Below are 17,783 nucleotides of genomic sequence, written 5' to 3' on the forward strand. Positions count from 1 at the left end.
GGGTTGCATTTAATTTACATAAATAGAACAGACTACAAGTTGCTTTTATGGTTAATGAAAAGGTGTGGTCATGATTAGCCCCAGCATGCAATATTTCTTTAGTGCTCAGATGAAGGTGGTGCATTGCATGCTGGGACCAGTCATGTCCACAGACTGCACCTGTGTGTTGAAGAGGACGCCAGCTGTGTTTTGCACATTTACTGCTTTGTGCTGGGGGATGAATGAGTTATGTCACAATGTGGCATGAATGCTATTGTACTGTGATGCTGCACCAGCCCCTGAAAATATTTCAGCTCTGTTTGGAGAATAGATCTATCACTACTAACTGTCCCACAAAAATGAAGGCAGGTGGTAGCTATCCTTTTTCCTACAGAGGCCTGTGAAAAGCAGAGTCACCCAGTAAGGTCTAGAGGCAGATAGGCAGATGCTACAGCAGTTTCCCATACTATTACTCTTATAGACCATTGCAGCTGCAAGCTAGGACACTAACGGTCCCATCCAGCCTTCCCTTTCCTCTTCTCTCAGATAGAACATAGTTCCTTCTGGGGCTTCTGACATCCTCATGCTTATAGCACCTCATATTAGCAGCCTGGTACAGTACTGTCTAGGGGCAGAGGAGAAAACATTGACCACTTTCTGAAAGCATAATTACTTAGAATCATAGACTTTAAAGTCAGAGGGGACCATTACGATCGTCTAGTCTGGTCAGAAATGCAGGCCACAGAATCTCACCCACCCGCTCCTGTAACAAACTCCTAACCTATGTCTGAGCTACTGAAGTCTTCAAATCATGGTTTAAAGACTTCAAGGTGCAGAAAATTCTCCAGCAAGTAACCTGTGCCCCACATTGCAGAGGAAGGCGAAAAAACCCCAGGGCCTCTGCCAATCTGCCCTGGAGGAAAATTCCTTCCCGACCCCAGATATGGTGATCAGCTAAACCCTGAGCATGTGGGCAAGACTCACCAGCCAGACACCCAGGAAAGAATTCTCTGTAGTAACTCAGATCCCACCTCATCTAACATCCCATCACAGGCCATTGGGCATATTTACCACTAATAGTCAATATTTACTGCTAATTGTTTACTACACAGCCCTACTGAACACCAGTTGAGAAAGGAGCACAATAATGAAGTATTCTGGTTTCTGTGTGTTTCAGAGGGAAAGCCTCTGATGGGAGAGAAAGGCCCCAAACATCTAACCAAATTCTATTCCCAGCTCTGCTACTGATATGCTAAGTGACTCTTGGCAGCCTTCCTATGTCTCAGTTTCCCTTCTGTAGACCAGAGATAAGACCCACACCTCACAAGGGTTGCAAGCGTTCATGTTTGCAAAGCACAGGGAGGCTGTTGGATGAAGGCTGCTACAGAGGAGGTGAGGTAGTATTAGCAGTGGACACAGCACAGTTTGGATCACTGCCTTTCAAGCCAGCCTAGTTGCAAAGGGACTGTCTAGCAAGCAGCTTTTAAAGCTATCTATAACTTCTGGGTCTCCCTAAAATAGGAAAAATTGGCCAATCACAACCATTCCATGGCTGCGTCACATCTAATAGGCGCTGTCAGTATATGATCATAGACAGCTATTGAATTCTGGCAATGAGAGTCCATACAGGTTCTGAGGACCTGTTGAGAGTTATTGACTAGCCCATGGCAGTATCAGTGCTCACGCATTCAGAAAGAGGTTAGATATTTGGGAACGTAAGGAATAATCCCTGTCTGAGGTCAGGGACAGGGTTGCTGGTAGAAATGAGGAGTCCGGTGGCACCTTAAAGACTAACATATTTATTTGGGCATAAGCTTTCATGGGTAAAAACCCACTTCTTCAGATGCTTCAGGAGTGCTGGTTATTGATGTTATTGGGGAATTGTTCAGGGATGCCGACTGGGGTATGGTGCTGGTCGCCAAGTCCTTCTCACATCCACAGTTGTGAAGTGTCCATAGCTCCAAGCCCTGACTGCAAGAATATGCGGCCTGTGACCTGCAGGATGGACGGAAAGGTCTATTCTGTTTCCTTGGTTCAAATCTTCATCCCCCTACGTTAGACAAGGAGTCATCCCACTTGTCTCCAGCTCACAGGCATATGAAGACCCTGGAGATACAAGGGAAAATACCCTGATTAATAGGCTAGGGGAGGGGGTTCAGGTAGGGCTCATGGGAATAGCTAGGAAAGGGTGCACGACAAAAGAGTTTTAAAATCTCATCAATTTCCCATGTTTCCCCTTTAGATTATAGAATAAAAGAAAATACCTGCTTTGTTTACTACAGGAATTCACATGCCATTGCAGAGGTCAGGTGCTCCAGCCCACCTCAACTTACCCAAATGCTGGCTGCAGCCATGACTTCTCAGTAACATCTGTTCCCACACAGCCTTCCCTTACACAGAGAAAAGCTGTGCCCAGACACACTTAATACTTAACCCTTCCCCTCACCAAGAATCTAACTCTGGAAATAGGTCTGATCTCATTGTGCATTGGAAGGATCCCCATTTTTCTGCCTCACAATTTATGCTTCTTAGGCAGCAAGCAACCTCCCCACCCCCAGGCTGGTCCTGGGTGGGTGGGAACAAAGATCTGAGATCTCCCCTAACGGTGTTAGCTTCTGTGGGCAGATCACTGTTATCTTCCTTCCTCCTTTGCAAAGCAAAGGAAGGGGTGCAGAGAATGGCAGAGAGTAGGAGGAATCTAACTTCAAGGGCCTAGATAGGGTCTTCCGGGGAGCATTGGGGCAGTTAGCTAAGGAAAGCAGCATGCACTTGGAGAGAGTCACTCAGTCAGCAGCGATAATCACAGCCAGATTTTGAAAGGAGCTTTTTGCACCCAACATGCTAAACTTTATTGAAAATCGAGTCCATAATGTCTAGGACAATAGTGCCAAACATCTGGCCCAGGGACCATATCCAGGCTACTTGATGCATTTATATGGCCTGCACAGTTTATGGTGGTTCTGCAGAATCTCAGTTTTCATTTTAAAAAGTTTCGAGCCCTCACAATTGCAAAGAAAACCTTCCAAACACAAAGGGAAGGTAACCAATGCAGTGTGACCTTCCTGGGTCTGCAGACAGCCTGACACAATGACCGAGAGGTGGGAACTCCCCCATCCTTCAGCCATTTCACTAGGGGTTGACACTAAAGCCTTCAGAGGCTTACACTTTACAGATCGGCATTAACTATTTCATTGCTGATCATTTTAGTAGGGGGATTTGAAGCCCATGGAGGTGGAATGCGGAGCTGGTGCAGCAAAGCGAATGCAGAGGGGAGAAAGCAGAGGGAAAAGGCAGGAGGGAGGGAGAGAAACAGAAAAGGGAGAGGAAGGAAGAGCAGGACGAGCACTGGTCCCCGGGCGAGTGTAGGTCCTCTCTGCCTGGTGGGGGAGGGGGACATGCAACAAGGCACTGAAAGAATAGCGCTGAGGCTGATGATGGGGGATACTTTGTGCCTCTGCCCCCCCCCCCCGTTAACGCCACTGGGAGACCCTCTGGGGAGGGGACTCGTTGCGGGGCTCCACAGCCCGAACGGCAGCCGACTCCAGGAGCTGAGCCACGCGCCGCACCGGGACGGGCGCTAGGACCCGGGGGGCCGGCGCCCGGAAGCGCTCACACCTGCTCGGCCACATCAGCTGGGGCGAGCCCCGCGGGGGCGGGGACCTGGCCCGGCGGACGCTGCCCTGGCCGTGGAGCGCGCCCAGCCGGCGAGGGGGGCAGGGCAGGGCAGGGCAGGGCAGCCTAGCCTAGCCTAGCCTAGCCTAGCCTCGCCTCGCCTCGCCTCGGCCGAGGTGTCTGCGTGCGCCTGGTCCCCGCCCCGTGCCCACGCGGAGCCCTCGGCGGGCGGCTCCTGCCGTGCGCGCCCGCGCTCAGCCCGTCTCTCCCGCTCCGCAGAGCCCCGCGCAGCCCGTCTCCGGTGAGGACGCCGCCGCCCGCCGGGGCGCCCGGAGCCCCTGACTGCGGGCAGGTCGGGCGGCGCGCCATGGACCCGGAGGGCCCGCCCGGCGCTGCTGCGAGCGGGGCGCAGCCTGCCAGCCGGGCCCGCTGTGTGCCGAGCCCCCCAGCGCCGGGTCAGGGGCACCTGCACGGCGCCCTCTAGCACGGGCCCTGGATCCGCAACTTCCCCACATGGACCGGCCTTCCCCAACTTCTCGGCGCCGGCGGGAGCCCGTGTGCCGGTCCCTGCGCCGCAGCTCCCCTCCTCGGGCTGCGGCTCCTGCGCGCGTTCGGAAGAGACACCAGTTCAGTTGCCTGAATTTGATACTTTTTTTTTTTTTAACAGACTCAAGACCGCTCTCTCCAGGCCATCCTCATTGGCCTCGGTTCACCACTCGCTCGGAGCCACCGTTGTCGTCCTTATCTAGGGCACAGTTGCCGTGTGACCGGTAGAAGCCGCCTAGCTCTGGGTTGAAAGGGAGGAAGTTGTACAGCCGATGCTCTTTTGCAGACTGATTCAACACACACCACACCTTGCCCCTCGTACCAGGCTGCACCCAGAGAGAGCGCGCGCCTACTGAGAAAGGATGGTTCTTAAAGGCTCCTGGGCTGAACAGGGTTAACTCGTCACTGCATTAAACACTTCTGGGGCTCGAGGAAGGGGAGAATAGCTCCGAACTGATAAGACTGGAGGGGCTGGGGTTCCAAGGATGGACAGCATGTGCGAGGGTCCCATCGGGGAATGTTCAGACCAACCCCCACTTGAAGAAGAAACCGGGGAACCCCTTGTATCCCCCAAGACAAAGCCACCATTCAGTATCATCTTCTCCACACTTCTCTTCTGTGGCGAGTGCGTGGCTGCTGGATTCCTGTGTTCCTCCTACAGTCACTCTGATGATCACTTCTGGCTTGCGATGACCATTCTCTTCATGCTGTATCCATCCATCATGGTCCAGCTGACCCTCATTTTTGTCCACAGGGATTTGACCAGTGACAAGCCACTGGTGTTACTGATGCACATTCTACAGTTGGGGCCTGTCATCAGGTGAGCAGCATGAATACCTCCCCACCCCCAGTGTAATACATACCCCTCCCCCCAGCCCCAATGAACTAGGGATGAGATGATCTGTTCCCTGAGTCAGCCAGCTGCACACTGAGTCAGTCCCAGGGACACTGTGTTGACCAGGGAAGCTTCTTGTACAGAGTTCTTGTAGGGGATGATGCAGGAGCACTGGCTGTAGTAGAGCTCTCCACCATTACAGTTCAACCCTGCTAAGGGTGACTGTTTGGATAGTGCTTTGCCAGTGGAAAGCATTATGAGGGCTAATATTACTGTTACTAGAGAGGCTCTCTTGGGAGTGGTGTAGTAGCAGCTCTGGCTTTGGGTAAGTTCTTAGCTGTCCCAGTCCCTGTGGGGAGAGGTGTAGGAGCTGTTGGGTAGTTCCTAGGTATTTCCCTGTGGTACATGCTAGCTATAGGTGCTAGGAGCTCAGAGATACCGCATTTGGTTCTCTTTTGCATTATACAGGAGATTGCAACCTGTTTCCTCCTGCCTACAGCAAGGCAAGAGTAGTTATGAAAGATCAGATAAACAAACCAGTTTTAGGCTTGGATTCAGCTGCCTTACAAAAAATAGATTCTGTAACTTAGCAAAACCTCATGAGGCTGAGACAGTTCATTATCTCAAAATAGTTCCTGTTTTCTCTCTCCCTTCTTTACCCAAGGACAGGCTCAGAAGAATAAAGCCCTGGAGATTTCCTCTTCTCCTCCTAACCCCAATGGAAATAAACCACAGGAGCTTCCTACCCAGCCATCTCCCCCAAAGACAGTGGCCACTGGAACCTACCCAGGCAGCTTCCTGCCCCGCCCCATCCAGACTAAATGCTTACTGCCTCTCCGTAAGGGGAGGTCTGCAGTGAACTGTTCTCAGCACCCAGGCTGTCTAACAAAGGCTCCTTTTTTCATGATTGCTTTTTGCACTTCTTGTCCCCTCTGAGTTAGTTGGCCAAGAGAGACAGGGAATTGGCTTATGAAGTCTGTGTAGTTGCAGCTGTAGGGTACGGAGGGGTGTGTGTGTGAATTCTCTTGCTGGGGCTGTTTCAGAGCTGAGATGTGAATAAGGTGTGGCTGGGAGTCCTGTGTCTGACTGAGGGAAGGCAGCTGTCACCTTGGGTTTGATGATGTGGGAAGGAAGAGATGGGGAGACATGGGACAAGTAATGGAAGAGCATTTGTGCAAATGGGTGAGTTTTGGAACAGAAAAATCCTAGGAGTGGGGAGACACCCAGGCTGCTGTAGCCACAGACCCAAGGGAGAGAGGAGGAGCTGGGTGCAGTAAACAGGAAGGGAAGAAGCCTAGGTCTCATTCCTAGAGAATGACAGTGATGCCTCCTTCCAGGCAGGAATGCACCCCTCCCCAAGTAAGCTCTGTCTGCTCCAGCAAGACAGCCTATTTTCACAAACCTAGGTTGTGGGAAAGCCACGCTAGCTGCATCAGAGCGCTAGCTGCATCAGAGCTCGCTAAAACAAATAATAAGGCTTTTAAAACCAGTTTCTGTTTTCAGCTGGGCTGAGGACCAGGCTAGGTGTGTCCCTTCCAGCCTGCCCCCCTGTGAGGGTGTCAGTGGCCCTGGGATGCAGGTGGTGTTCAGGTGTCTCCATGGAGAATTCTTGGGAAGGAGGACAATATGGTGTATCTAGCTGACATCTAAACAACTAACTCCGAGCCCTCCACTTCATGTGGAAACCACAAACCCCCAGAGATTCAGAGCTGCTACATCCTCTGACAGGAAGCAAAGAATGAAGGAGTATCAGGGTGTCCATCAGCATGTGGTGCTTCAGCTCTAATGGGATAATGCTGTCCTTGACTGAATATCCAGGTTTTGGGGGACTTACATCAGGCCATTTGATCAGGATGAGAGAGTTATTTTAGGGCTAAATTTCCACTGCCAGTTCTAACAGTAGCATAAATTGTATCAGTGAGTAGAAGCCATCTGCAGGGCCTCTCTGATCCCACACCTTGCACCAAATGGCTAACTCATCTTGCTGTGCAAACTCTATTTGCGTGAAAGCACTCACCCGGATCTCTTTACAATGGGATGATGCTGCAAATGGCCCCCATCCATTTCAGCAGCAAGAGGCCAAATGTAGAGTGTCTGTAATGCCTTTTGTGATGATGTCTGCAGGCACGTGGCTGTACTGAGAGGAGCCTCGGAACGTTCTAGAGAGACTTGTCTGCAAACCCTTTCAGGTGCAGCCCCGGAGTCCAAACCACTGAATCTCACCTGGTTTCACTGAGTCATACACGGGCTCTGGGCTCACTGGAAACTGGTCCTTTAGGATGAATGTGGTTTCAGTTCAGAGTTTGCAACACAACATGTAACCAGGCGAGGCTCGGGTCCCATAAGAGAAGTGGTGCAGAGATTTAATTATAATTGGTCTGAAAAATGGTGACTTCTCTTGTACCATTGATTGTCCTAATAAAGTTTTCCACTATCGGTCCCAGAGCGCATTGGTTTCCAAGCTGAAGCTAAACACATTTAGGTGTTACCTCTCTTCAGCAAACCATTTCTTTTTCTCTCATACTTACCCTGCCCCCAATGATTTTGATGGATTTGGAGGGCTCAATGGACTTGGAGGGGCTAGAGTTCAAAATTCTGAACTGACCCGTCCAACTGCTGAGAGTAACCTAATGGGGATTTCCAAAGAAAACCAAGTGCTGGAATATTTCAGAGATGGATGGCGTAAGAAGGATCTCCAGTGTTGGTAAAACCAACCATAAACTACCACATACAGCATAAGTAGAAGGACTCCCCACTCCCCCAACCCTTCACTTACTCTAAGGGGGCCAGTGAGGACCTGGCTAAGGCAAAGACTTCAGGGTATCTGCTCTCTGGGCTGAAGTAAATCAAACAAAATGCATGGACAATGCTGCCCTTTGGGGAAAAGGCCATGCTGCCAGAGCTATCGTGCCAACTGGTTAGGAAGGGAATCTCTCTCTCTCTCTCACACACTCACACTCACTCTCCTGCTCTTTTCAAGCATTTCAGCGGAGCAAAGTGTGTTTTGGGGTGCATGTTTTCCACAATGCAAATATAGTGCCCTGCCCCTGGTTTGGGAACAGGGGAGCTGTTTGCCTTGTCAAGCTCTCCTTCACTAGTCGCCTCCTTGCTAAACTGCTTGAGTGGAATCAACAACCTCCTGCTGGGGAGGATGCCGACAAGGAGAGACTTGCAGAGGAACATGATGGGGTCCCTGGTGAGGGGGTTGGCTGAGCTGATGGGCTGCTTTGTCTGTGTGCAGGTGCGTGGAGGCCCTGGTGGTTTACTGTTGCTCAGGTCGGCAGGAGGAGCCATACGTTACCATCACACGCAAGAAGAAGCTCAGGAAGGGCTCTGAGGTGGAGCTGGAGCAGGAGGTCGGCCACTCGATCCGCAAGCTGGTCACACACCGCAATGCCTTCAAGCGCATAGCAGTGATCCAGGCCTTCCTAGGCTCCACCCCGCAGCTCACACTGCAGCTGTACATCAGCATCATTGAGATGTATGTCCCCACTGCCAGAGGTAAAGGAGGAATGGGGCAGCATGGATAGTGACCCATGAGGCTCAAGGTGCAGGCCCAGAAATTTGAGTGCTTATCCAAGTCTATCAGGTCTGCAAATGCACAGTTGAAGTCTCCTCAGAACAGGCTAGTCCTCTAGTTCAACCACCTCTGGAATGGAAGGTGACAGATGTTTAATAGCACATAGCAATGCTTCACCGTGCTTTGGGAGAGCAGGTGAAGAGCAATGCAGTATCCAAATGACACTAGAGGGGAATGTTTAGGTAGCAAACTCAGACTTGTGAGTAAAATCTTTGTGGAGCCTGTTTCATACCAGAGAAAAGCTCCATGGCAAGTAGGTCAGCACACCACTGAATAGGATGCGTGAGGCACTGGCTCATACAGCTAAGATCTGAGTCTTCTAAACTTGACGTATCACCCAAAAAGGGTGGAAAAGAAATATCTCTAGTTCAGTCCCTGGCTTATTTTTCCATGCAGGACTCTCTCTCTCTCTCATAGAGTAAACCCCTGTAGGTGAGGGAAGGATGGTCAGTGGATAAGGCACTGGAGTGAGGCTCAGGACACCTGGGTTCAATTCCTGTCTCAGCCACTGACTGCCTGTGTGACCTTACAGAGTCACAATCTACCCTGTGCCTCAGTTCCCCAACAGTCAATTGGGGATAATGCTTCTCTACCCCATAGGGGTGTTGGGAGGCTAAAATCCATGAACCAGTGTGAGGTGCTCTGGTACCGTGGTGCTGAAGGCCATAAACGTAGATCCCCATCTCCACTAGGGGCATAGTGAGGTAGGGCTTTAACATTTCCCTTCATGTGATACTATTGCCTCTGTCTCCTTTGGAAGCTGCTTCCCTTCCAGAGCTCATCTTACTGTTACGTATATTTTAAAAGAATTTTTCGTAGTCACGTTTAAATCATCCCATATGGTCTGGTCTTGCTGGTGCAGCCACGTCTTAGATAAGTTCATATGACGTCCATGGAAAAAGTCACTAAAGCTCTTAGGATCCAGGCAAGGAAACAGACTCCAAACCAAAATAAACCTTAATTTAAGCTAATAGTATAAATGATAATGAGGAAATTGGGTTTTATCCAATCAGTTGCTATTCCTAATGTACAATGAGTGCTGTGTTTAGTGACTCTCTGCTTATAAAATCCTGAGAGCTACTGTCTCAGTCTCATTTAATAGAATTAGAGGGTGAGTGCCTCATTCGTGCTTTAAGCCATTCATGCTACATAAAAGGGCAGGAGCAGTGTAAAGAGGCCCTAAATGCCCTGCTTCCAGCATGGAAGGATTCCCCTGGAAGGGGCACTGTGGAAGATAAGGTTACCTCCTAGGACCCCCTTGCAAGTTGGGGTGTAGTGGTTGTGCTGGGGCACGAGGGGTGTGCCGAGGTGAGGCCACAGCTTGCATCACTGAGGAGATTTGGGGGAAGCTATGGTGACTAAGAGAGGCTGTCTACTCCAAGGACAGGGAGGGCACAAAAGTGGCTTAAAACCACCATAGTCCCCCTTCCTCTGGGCTGCAAGTTCGTGCTGCTCCTCTGAGAGGCACAGCACAGAATCTCGGGCAGAGTGAGTCCCACAGGTCCATATCCTTGGCTGGTGTAATTCATGGTAGCCCCACTGATTTAGCAGCGTTGTTGATTTCACTATCCAGGGATGGGGGCCATACATTTCAACTGGATTGCTCCCATGAATAAAGTTAAGCATGGACCTGGCCCAGGACTGGTAAAGTAAATGGGATTTGGGTAGGGAAGATGATCTCATGGGTAAGGTGCAGGCCAGGAAGGGAGGAGACTTAGGTCCTCATGTGGCTCTGACACACATTTTCCATGCGACCTTGAGTAAGCTCTAACCTGTGACTCAGTTTTCCCCATCTGTAAAATGAAGATAACAGCATGTACCCACCTCCTGCAGGTGTGGCGAGGCTAGATTAACTAATGTTTGTGAAGCGCTGTGAGATCTGCAGATAGAAGAAGCTCTAGAAGCACAAAGTAGTAATATTGTATCTAATTTAGTACAATTTAAGCCTACTATTGTTAAAATCAAAGGGAGGTTTTCCATTGACTGGGAGCAGGATTGGGCATATAATCAGTAAATGTGTAAACCAAGCTTTCCAATTCCTCATGTATGTAATGTAACCTCCTGATGCAGTGGCTCTCAACCTTTCCAGGCTACTGTACCCCTTTCAGGAATCTGATTTGTCTTGCATATCCCAAGTTTCACCTCACTTAAAAACTACTTGCTTACAAAATCAGACATACGAATACAAAAGTGTCACAGCACACTATTGCTGAAAAATTACTCACTTTCTCATTTTTACCATAGCATTATAAAATAAATAAATGGGAATATAAATATTGTACTTACATTTCAGTGTATATATAGAGAGCAGTATAAACAAGTCATTGTCTGTATGAAATTTTAGTTTGTACTGAGTTTGCTAGTGCTTTTTATGTAGCCTATTATAAAACTAGGCAAATATCTAGATGAGTTGATGTACTCCCTGGAAGACCTTTGCATTACGCCCCAGGGGTACATATACCTCTGATTGAGAACCACTGTCCTAAAGTAACTAGGGTATAAAAACTGGTGTTTATCACTAGTTTACATAAAAGTTTACTAGTTCAGAAAGTGGAGATTTCCATTCCTATGTATGTCACATATGCCTTAAGCTGCTAAACACTTGGCCCTGGTCTACACTGGGGGGGGAGGGGGGCGCGGTCGACCTAAAATACGCAACTTCAGCTACGCAAATAGCGTAGCTGAAGTTGGTGTATCTTAGGTCGACTTACCTGGCCGTGACTCCGCTTCCCCTCTTGTGAGCTAGAGTTCCAGAGTCAACAGGGAGCGCGTTTGGGGATCGATTTATTGCGTCTAGATGATAGATGGATCATTACCTGCCGATCTGGTGGGTAGTGAAGACCTACACACCCAAAGGGGTGTGAATTATTAGGAGAATGGCACATACCCAAAGGGGCGTGAATTAATAGGAGAATGACACCCAGTTTCCACTGACCTTCATGTTCACGTGCAATTTAAGGTTTCGTACAATGAGCAGTATTCCAGGTCACAAATAATGCACTAGTCTCTAGGAAAGAAGAGATTATTCACAAAGCACAGAAAGAAACTCTCCTTTTCATTCCGTGAGGCCCTTCCAGGGTCTACCTGCACACTCTGTAACTGTAAAACACTCTGGGTCCCACACTGTGGTTCATGCATTACTGGGGACTTGCTGGTGGTTCATGGAGAGTCGACTAGCCTGCCTTCCTTGCAGGACAGCTAAAAGCACCTTTTCCCCCTAGTATTACTTTTGTACATAAGCCAGTGCCATAGTTGCCCAGGGATGCGGTGTGATCATGAATGTGAGGGAAAGGGTCCCCTAGAAAGTCTCCATTAAGGTGTGATCCACACTACAAAAATGTTTGAGAATCATAGAATATCAGGGTTGGAAGGGACCTCAGGAGGTCATCTAGTCCAACCCCCTGCTCAAAGCAGGACCAATCCCCAATTTTTGCCCCAGATCCCAAATGGCCCCCTCAAGGATTGAACTCACAACCCTGGGTTTAGCAGGCCAGTGCTCAAACCACTGAGCTAACAAACCAGCTCTGGAATAAAACCTCTGGCCATTTCAGCAACAGATGCAGGAAAGTAACCCTAGCTCAGGGATTTGCATAGGGAGCTTGTCTGTACATCTTGAATCTACATGCCACAGTAGTAAATACATCATTTACTCACTACACGTGAGATCAGAAGCAATTTTCCTTTATGGCTGCAGCACAGTTTCCCCGTCCAGGCTGAACTAGAGTGACCAGCTACGTTTCCTGTATATAAAGGCTGACTTTGTAACACAGAGGACAAAAGCTCACTCCTCCCACATGTATTACAGTATACTGATATCATAGTATCTGATCCTTTGCCTGGCTACTGCTGAAACATGAGACAAAGTATGTCCTGCATTGACTTGCTATGGCCCATAGGACATTAGTCACTAAATACGGGTGGACAGAGACTTGCTTAAACATAACTCTCCTAGCAGAATCTGTGTCAGAGATTGCCCCGTGGCAAGTCTGCAGCCACTTTCTTGCCTAGTTTATAGCTGTGTTAGGTGCAGATGCAAACTATCACAGCCATAATTGTGTCTCATGACTGATTCCAATGCAGTTACAAGCCTCAGTTTCAATAGGGCCTGGGTGGGTTACAGTTGTAGAGACAGAAGCAGGGAATGGGGCCAAGCAGGATTCATGGCTGTCCTGCCTCCTGCCCTCGTTGCTACTGCACTAACTACCTAGGTGGTTATACCACACCAGTCCGCATTGTATTTGAGCACCTGGGCCACCAGATCTTTCCCAGTTACAGCTTCACAACCCCAGCCAAGAGCAGAATTTTGCCCTAACTCAGAGGTCTTAAGCCAAATTCAGGCCTAGCTGACACAGGGGCAGCCATGATTCTGGGCCTGCTGGCATCTGGGCTCAATTGAATCTCCTTTCTGGAGTGACATGGGGTTTGTTAGCTGTCTGAATTAGTGAGGTGGGGTGAGGGGTAGATGGTACATTAACCTATTGCTGAGCACCCACTCAGCCAGCAGGAAAGAAGGAATGCAAATGTTCCCACTTACTCTGGGCAGAAGAGGGTCCTGGGTGGCTACACTTATAGATACAGGGACAAGAAAGTGGCTTGCTGGGGTTGATTTAGGGCACGCAGGACATACTGTCTTCACCAGGCTGTTCTTGGCTGGGACAGTCCTTTCCCATTTGGGATCTAGCTAACCAGACTGTTTCTGTCCCTCACCTGCAGCTGCTGAAGGCTCCTGATGCCGCCTGCCACAAGCTATTCCTCCCCTGCCCCTTGCCCATTCCCAGCTCCTTTTCATACCACTGTGAGCCATTCTGCCCCAGAGCCAGTTCCAAACCCCTGCTCCCACCCTCCATGAGTCATCCCTCCCAAATGCCTGCTTGAATTGGGCATGAGTTGTCCCTTCACAGTACCCTGTCCACGCCGAGACCTTTGTGCCTGACCCAGAGTCTGCTTGGAGAGTGGGGCAGAGGGGAACACATGGACTAGAGCAGCATGTGTGCATTGCCCTGTGTAACCTCTAACCACCCATGGTCACCACCTTTCTTCCCTCCTGTGCAGCAGTCCTGATGGGCATCTGCCTGATATCAGTCACCTATGGGGCGCTGATCTGCAACATCCTGGCCATCCAGATAAAATACGATGACTACAAGGTCCAGCTGCGGCCGCTGGCATTTATCTGTATCGTCCTGTGGCGCAGCCTGGAGATCTCCACTCGTGTGGCCGTCTTGGTGCTCTTCTGCAGCGTCTTCAAGCACTGGATCATCCCCATTATTCTCGCCAACCTGCTGATCCTCTTCTTCTTGCCATGGGTGCAATTTTGGCGTAGCGGTGCCCAGCTGCCTGACAATGTTGAGAAGAACTTTAGCCGGGTGGGCACCGTGGCGGTGCTGTGCTCCTTCACCCTCCTGTATGCTGGCATCAACATATTCTGCTGGTCGGCCGTGCAACTGAACCTGACTGACCGGGACCTGATAGACAAGGCACAGAATTGGGGCCGGTTGACCACATACTATGCTGTGCGACTGGCGGAGAATTCTGTCCTGCTTGTCCTCTGGTACCTCTTCAAGACAGATGTGTTTGACTACATCTGCGCCCCACTGCTGGTGCTGCAGCTGCTGGTGGGCTACTGCCTGGCGATCTTCTTCATGCTCCTCTTCTTCCAGTACCTGCACCCATGCCGCCAGCTCTTTCAGCACAATGTCTCTGACTTCCTGCAGTGCGTCTGCTGCCAGCGGTGTGCACCAGTCAGGCCCACACAACTTGATGCACCCTGCGAGTCTGGCGTGAGGCACAGTATCGTCTGACGCACCCAGCAGAGGGAGGGGGCAGGTCCAAAACATCCAAAACGACGCAGTTGCCGGTGTCAATGACTGATCGAAAGCACTTGCCTGGCTCTTGCCAGGTGTCTAGCTGTGACACATGCCTGTTTACAGACTGAATTGGGGGGGCAGCCAGGCAGCAAAGCTGTGATTTATGAAGAGGAGAGCAGCCAGGCTGGGCCCAAGGGGCCTCATCACCAGTCACTAGCACAAAGCAGGTCTAAGCTGAATAGGTACCAAGACCAGAATTCTCCTGTGCTGCTCACACTGCAGATCTCCACAGGCACTCTGATGTCATGGGGGAGTCTGGTGCCTGTGGACCCACTGTAGGCTGTGGATGGGAGAGGAGAATCCCACCTCTCCATGCTCTGCTCCTGCTGAACATTGAAGTGTCCAGCAGGAGCGGCAAGTTCAGTCTTCATTATGACACCCACACTGCATGAGTAAAGTGTGCGCTCGTCCCCATCCCCACCTCCTACTTTGTCAGGAGAGCCCTTGTTTGGGGTTGGAGGGGAGTCCAGTCCCTGACTCTCTGCTCTTCCAGAGCTCCATTCCCCACCAATACACTGCATCAATTGCACACCACAACCTGGACCGCAGGGGCCACCCTTCTCTGCCATGAAAGGAGATTTCTGTCTCCAAGTAAGTCCAGGCATCCCTGCTACCCTGTGTCTTTGCTTGGCACTGCACTTCTCAGCTGTACCTCAGCAGAAGGGACATTGTTCATGATTGTGCCCTGTCTTCCCCATTCCCGGTGTTCTCTCTCCGGTTATTACTGTACATTTGCTGAACTCACAATGGATGAATCTTGAAGTTGACATGGTGGGAAATGTTCTGTGTTTTAAAGGAATTGATGCCATTTTGGGTCTGGCTTTTGTCTCTTCTGGTTTTTCGTGGGCAGCATCATGCAGTTGGGTTTGAAGAGGCTGAGAGCTCCAGCAACTCATGCTCACTGAGTGGAGATCGGGGAATTTTCCTCCTTTCTGCTCTTGGGCCCTAACTGTTCAATAGTGCGCCAGTTAGGTGTGCGTTTATTCTTTTCTCTGTGGTTTGTGGTAGTGTATGCTAGTTGAGTCCAAACTGAACACTGGATCCTGCCCCTTCATCCTCTGGGAAAGCCTGGATCCAGATCTGAACAGCTTGGCTCATCTCCAAGATGTCAGCCTGAAAGGCCCTTGAATTCTGGGGAACTCTAGTCTGGCTTCAAACTTCCCTCAGTCTCACCCACATCCAGTTGCAACACCAGTTTCCCTCCTCTCGCTGTTTGTGAAACAAATCTCTGGAGGGAAGAGCTCCCTCTCCAGGGAGACGTGGGGAATGCAGTCTTATGTTTGCCGTGGAGATAACTGCAAATGCTATCATTACTGTCCCTGGCCCAGCAGAGGAGTCTAGATGAAGTACCACATCTCATACCTCAGAGCACAGCATCCAGTATCTGGGTGCATGGAGGGTCTTGTCTAAATATACATGGCAGTATAGCCCTGAGCCTAGACAGCAGCTGTCCTGGAGGCCAGAGCAAGCCTGAGAGAACACCTCTATGTCACTAGAGCAGCAGTTCCCAAACTTCACTGCACTGTGACCCCCTTCTGACAACAAAAATTACTATATGACCCCAGGAGGGGGGACCAAAGGCTGAGCATCCCCGAGCCCCACTCCCCCAGGCGGAGACAAAGCCTAAGCCCCACTGTCCTAGGTTGGGGGATCAAAGCTGAAACCAAGGTCTTCAGCCCTGGATGGGGGATGAGGGGGGGCCTGTAATTAAAGCCCCACCACCCAAGGCTGAAGCCCTCAGGCTTCAGCTTCTGCACCTGGACAGTAGGGCTCAGACTTCGGCTTTGGCCCTGGGTGGTGAGGCTTGGGCTTCAGCCCTGGGTCCCAGCAGGTCTAACACCAGCCCTAGCAGCCCCATTAAAATGGGGTTGTGATCCACTTTGGGGTCCTGACCCAGTTTGAAAAGCACTGCACTAGAGCTCTGAAAAGGAAGGATAGGAGTACACCCCACTCCTGCCTAGTCTCGATGCTCTCACCTAGCATTATGAATATCGGCCCTCAAGTTGGCCCTCACAGCTGGTGGGCAGGAAATGTCGAAAGCAGGGCTAGACAAACAAAACCAGCCTTGCAACCCAAACCTGCTTAGCCTCTCCACAGAGGCACAGCCAGGAGAGAACAAGGGATAGCAGGCTCCAGCTCTTATCTGTGAACATTTTCTGCACCAGCTGTGGCAGGGGTAGAAGCTTTCCTGATGGGGCTCATGTGCAGGCAGGACATTACTCCCAACAGATGGAAATACAGGTAGTACCTGGCGATCTAAGCCAGAGAAGGAGGTTTCTCCCTAAAAGTGCCCTAACTCAGGGAACCCTGAAGGGAAGTGTTGCTACAGAAGCGGGTGGAGGAATTGCTAACCTGCATAACCAGTTTTTGAGCATGGGGAGACCAAACAAACAAAGGCTGGCAGCCTATACAGGCAGCCAAGTGCTGCACAGATTATCTGCCTTAGTCATTTGTATTTCACAGAAGTTGAGTCTCAGCTTTGGGGGCAACATAGTTTGGTCCAGCAAAATCAGTTGAGCATGGAGAAGACTGATTAGCAAGCATGGTGGGAGTTCTCCCAGAGGCTAGAGCAGTTAATTAAATACAGGGGATTTTCCACAGCCAACCCTGAGCTGCTGTGCTTGGAACATCAGACCCGGGAAATGCAGATGGGTGTGACAGTGGGGAAGGAAGGCCCTTGGGGAAACAGAATCCTGCAGGCTAGTCCCTTCCCTGCTGAATCAGTCCTCATGGCATCACAAACATTCACCAAGCACAGATCTTAGGCCACCCTTTCATTCCCAGGTGACAGCAGGTGGGTTGGAGAGTTTGGGTTCTTGTAGAAGGCAGGTTATTCATCCATCCGTTTCTGATACACCCATCACCATGGTCCCTACCTACCCTAAGGTGCGGTATAAATCCTAAACATCTGGGCACCAAATACAAAATGACAAGTTTGTCCCCAGAGACAGAGGGCAGCGCATGTACATAAGCCTCCTGCGCTGCAGCATCCTAAGGGTTAACTTCCACTACTCAGGTGCATTCTAAGGTCCTCTCCCACATGGGAGGTGCATGCTACCCCACTTACTGCCGAAGGCCCAGTCCACAGTGGAGATTTGCCCCACGTATTGGTGTCTAGCCACTAGCATGGCTGAACTAGTGAATAGCCCTAGTGCTGACTGGCTATGAAAATGCATCAGTGCAGCCTTCCCTGTGCTTACAGGGGTGCTGCCTGTCTACACTGGGGGGCGGTGTTAGTGCAGCTATATCATCAGGTAGTCCCTGATGGTTTAATCCCCAGTGTAGAGGAGACCTGTGCTTCCTAGAGCCACTAAACACAAGTGTGGGGATCAGATTTCAGAGTAGCAGCCGTGTTAGTCTGTATTCA

General features: G+C 50.4%; 2 protein-coding genes across 3 annotated transcripts in view; one reads left to right on the forward strand and one right to left on the reverse strand.

Annotated features, from left to right (window-relative positions):
* Positions 1 to 1,756: 1,756 nt before the first annotated feature.
* Positions 1,757 to 17,783, reverse strand: part of CSTF2 (cleavage stimulation factor subunit 2) — a 54,925-nt gene continuing 38,898 nt past the window's right edge. Inside the window, exon 15 of the mRNA XM_073360830.1 lies at positions 1,757 to 2,085. The gene's annotated coding sequence lies outside the window, so the exon portion shown is untranslated. The remainder of the gene's footprint in view (positions 2,086 to 17,783) is intronic.
* Positions 3,611 to 16,330, forward strand: XKRX (XK related X-linked). 2 transcript variants are annotated; one of them, XM_073360840.1, is made up of 4 exons: positions 3,611 to 3,892; positions 4,259 to 4,957; positions 8,214 to 8,473; positions 13,605 to 16,330. In XM_073360840.1, the coding sequence occupies exons 2-4, from the start codon at positions 4,623 to 4,625 to the stop codon at positions 14,348 to 14,350; spliced, it is 1,341 nt and encodes a 446-aa protein (XP_073216941.1). In that variant the 5' UTR covers positions 3,611 to 3,892; positions 4,259 to 4,622; the 3' UTR covers positions 14,351 to 16,330. The 2 variants fall into 2 exon arrangements, with proteins under 2 accessions (XP_073216941.1, XP_073216940.1); XM_073360839.1 differs by having other exon boundaries at positions 3,620 to 4,957.

The sequence above is a fragment of the Lepidochelys kempii genome, chromosome 9 (assembly GCF_965140265.1).
Source record: "Lepidochelys kempii isolate rLepKem1 chromosome 9, rLepKem1.hap2, whole genome shotgun sequence".
NCBI lineage: Eukaryota > Metazoa > Chordata > Testudines > Cheloniidae > Lepidochelys > Lepidochelys kempii.